General features: G+C 33.8%; 1 protein-coding gene across 1 annotated transcript in view; it reads left to right on the forward strand.

The window, feature by feature from the left end:
• Window positions 1-3412: 3412 nt before the first annotated feature.
• EAH_00060260 (sterol O-acyltransferase, putative) overlaps window positions 3413-4333 on the forward strand; it is a gene marked incomplete at both ends in the record, with an annotated part of 2646 nt that continues 1725 nt past the window's right edge. Inside the window, one exon of the mRNA XM_013397096.1 lies at window positions 3413-3998. Coding sequence (XP_013252550.1) covers window positions 3413-3998 — 586 coding nt within the window. The remainder of the gene's footprint in view (window positions 3999-4333) is intronic.

Genomic DNA, 4333 nt, shown 5'->3' on the forward strand with positions numbered 1-4333 from the left:
TTGGCTGCTGTACAGATTGATAATCATTTGCGTACATATATATATATATATATATATATATATAAACATATATATATATATATATATATATATATATATTCTGTTCATTATGTATGCCCTCATTGAATAGATAACCTTCTTGGAATGATACCCTATTATTATTATTATAATATTATTATATATATTATATACAGGAAGCTTAAACTCAGAGACATTTTTCATGGAAACCCCCCAAAGAGGTTAAACTGTTTCCTCTGCGGAGTGTGTAAATTAAAGAAAAATACAAAAAATAAATTAAAGATTTGCCTTCAAAGGTAAACAGAAAGAAATACCCTCAATACAAATATAAAAACCCGTTACGAAGTGATTATATTTATTGTATTGCTTAATAATAATGACAGCCCTTAGTCCTATCAACAATATTAAGTAGAAATTCTAACAGCAATAAACAATGAAAATAATAATAAAGATAATAACAATAAGCGTATTAACAATAGAAAGAGAGAAAGACGCTGGATAGACACAGCCGAAGAGAGTTGTTGTTTTTCTGCTTTTGTTTGTTTGCCTACGTAATCAGAAAAGAAGAGAAGTACTCCGTTTTTGATTATTTGTTCGTCTGAACGTCGAAGAGACTCCAACCAACTTACGCATTCCATTGCGCCTTCTTCTTCTCCCTACCCTCATTAACAAACAAATATAAATAAAATAGATAATATGTATATACTGTGTAATACATAATATACAATAAAGAATATAAATATATACATATATACATGACATATATAAATATATACATATATACATGACTTATTTTCATATATTCTTATTAGACAAACTTTTCCTTCTACGCGGTGTCTCTCCTACCAAACACTTTGAAGCGTCTAATTCTCCTGCTGCTTTTCTTTGTCTCGTTATATATATATATATGTATATATATATATATATGCATACTAGCATAGATATACATATATACATATATATATAAAGCTATATCAGTCTTATTGACTTACTTCAATAAACAAAACAGCGAAGTGCGCTACGAACAAACCAACGCCAGTGATGAGATTTTTTGTTTGTTTTCCCTCAGCTCGCGCCTTCAGCCCAGCTGCAAACTCAGTCGCACTTTTCTTCAAATAACACCAATACAACAAATCAGACAAAACACTCTTCTCTTTTTCCTCATATCCATATATATATATATATATATATGTATAAAGATAGATATACATTACATATACATTGTGCTTTCATATATGTATATATATATATATATATATATACATATACATATGTATATACATGTATAAATGTATAAACATTACCTTTGCACACATACATACACACACACACACTCCTATATATATGTATATTATATATATATATATATTATATATATATTATATATATAATATATATAAACAACATAAACAGCAGCGAAGACGAGGAGAAAACGGCTTTAATATGCCAACCGTCGAGCAAATCAAATTTCGGATTTTTTTCGTCTAAAGTCAACGCGAAGAGAAGACGAGTCCTCAGAGGCTGCAAATGCAAATCAAACACTTTATTAAAGTTTACTTCTATATATATATGTACATGTATATATATATATATATATTTGTGTATATGTGTATAGTTGTTTGTACTAAACAACCTGTAGTCATCTAACTACTTTGAATGGAATGCGTCTCAGTGAATAGATTTACGCATTATATAATACGCAGACAAAAAAAGAAAGAATATAAATATATTGAGGGAGAAGATATCCACGAGTTGTAGTCTATTTTTAATTATTTACTTCTGTCCTCGTGAATACATGTTTATTCTGTCTGTTCACTGGTAGGGTATTGATTTATTTGTTTAATTTGTCTAATTTGTTGTAACTGTATCCTTTTTTGTCTAATTATTGATTTATATTTTTTATTTTTCTTTTATTTACTTTCTTTTCGAGTAGTTGGCGAATAACAGCGAGAAAAGACTGCGGCCGATCTGTTGAAGGAAGTTCAGCAGATAACTCCTTCATTTTCTTTCTTTTATAAACCTAATTATTTGTTTTAAATTGACTATTTTTTATTTTTATTATGCAACTATTTATGCCTTACTATGGAACAAACAATTAAATAGAGAGGGACTAAGCAGTCTGTATGCTGCTTTGATGCTTTGTAAAGAAATATAATTAATGTACTGCAGCTATCTTCGATATAGTAATGAAGACAGTTTTATAAATGAAATTTAATTATAAAATTCATCTCTCTAAAGAAGCAACTCTGTATAACAACTGTGTATATTATTTTTAGCTATTGAAAGGGATCTAATTAGGGTCTGAAGCGATCCGGTAAAAGAGTAAAATGCTGGAGTAAAGAAAGAAGAAGAAGAAGAAAGGAAGAGGGTTCTTATTTAATAATACAAAGCCATCGCACAACAGAGCAGAAAGAAGACTGAACAGAGGAGAGCAGCAAATAAACACAATAATAGAAGGCTCCCTGATCTTTATTCTTGAATTGATATAACCATAAAGACTTCATAATAATCGTGAAAATAGTCAGAGTTGTTTATTTAATTTAATTAATCTTCCTAATGCTGAAGAAGCTGCAGATGCAGCTCCAGCCAGAGATGGGAGCAGGGGCCCCTTCGTGCGGATACGGTGAAGATATAAGTAAGGAATTCTCTTCTTTTATGTTTTTTTCAACTCAAACAGATTAAATATTGATTATAATTACTATTTCATTAAAAAACCCTAAACAACAAACAGAAACAACTGCGTACAGAAGCTGCTGTGGCTGTTGGGCTTGGTCTGACTGGTGGGCGGCGGTGCTATCACAGTGTACATTCATACAGCTGGAGGTAAGATCTATTTGAATTCATTTTGAGGCAACTTTGAAGTATATCTTTATTATATTTAGGAAGAGAAGAGAAGAAAAGGACAAACTTCTCTCAATTATCCTATCTACTCAGCGGCCTGCCTCAGCACGACGCTGCACACTTCACGGTGGTTGCTGCGGGGCGTTATGCATGCAATTGCAGTTTTCATAAAGGTTTATTATTAATCTAATTGAGAATTAAATACTTTATTTTGCCTTTTTATTCAACCCTTCACCCTTTTATTCGCTGTTTCCACCTCCTTGACTCCACAGACCCGCAGCCAGCAGAGCGCATCCCACTCTCAACAGCCGCCAGCTGTACGTACACCCGAAATTCAATTAATCTTCAATTTCTTTCATCTTCCCGTTCATTATTATTTGCTCTTCTCTGTACACGGACTCATTCAAGGCGCTTCCTGCAGCCGTGTGGGAGCGGCGGGGGAGGTCTTCCTGCTCGTTTGTCTGAGACAGTTTATTAGTTTTTTCTTCAGCATTTGTCTTCTTTCTCTTGTTTTTATTCCGTTGTATAGTTGATTCTCGTCTTCTCAGAAGCCATGACAAGAGCAGGAAGCCCCAGCATCAGCAACAGCAGCAGCAGCAGCAGCGGCAGCAGGTGTTGCGGGAGCAGCAGCACAACCTCCACGAATTCGTTTTCTTCTTCTCCTGATGCAACTCTGCTTCAATATCAGCAGCACTTAGCTTCTTCTGGTGCTGAGTTAGGCGCTGAAGTGTCTGCTGAGCTTCCCGCTTTTCGCCGTCGTGTTTGTTCTGCTACCAGTGACACTGCAGCAGAGAGCAATGCACAAAGCCCAGTAGAAGTTGAGGGAGAGAAAATGCAGAGAAAGAATAAAGAAAGCGACGCATTGGAGTCAGAAGCAGCACAGCATCATTATAAAGAGAGCAGCAACAAACACAACAAAGACAAACCCAGCGATAAAACCTTCAGCGAGATGAAGACAGCAGGAACAAATAAAGCAAATAGCAGCACTAGGAGGCTAACACCGAACACAGAAAGAGCAAAACAGGCTGAAGACATGATGATGAAAACAGAAAACTGCTGCTTTCCTTCAAAGTTAGACGTCTTCGATCCCAACTCGGATATCGCCAAGTCTCCTTATAGGGGGTTTGCAATTCTTTTATGTACGCCTAATGCATTCAATCAATATGTATATATATATGCATATATATATATATATACATATGTGTATACGTATATATATATATATATATATGTATTCACTGTCTCTCCTGATGTCCTTCTTACTTACGCTGTACAGACACCTCAGCTACTTTGCTGCATTATAAACTAATTGCTGCGTATCCTCGCCTTCACGCTGCACACCTTTAGCCTGCTTACACCTTAATAATCATCTACGCTTTATATATATATGTATTGTATGTATAATATATATATATATAATACACAACTACATACATGTAACAATATATATATATATATATATATATATATATAT

Source organism: Eimeria acervulina, genomic scaffold (genome assembly GCF_000499425.1).
Source record: "Eimeria acervulina Houghton genomic scaffold, Eah_scaff1487, whole genome shotgun sequence".
NCBI lineage: Eukaryota > Apicomplexa > Conoidasida > Eucoccidiorida > Eimeriidae > Eimeria > Eimeria acervulina.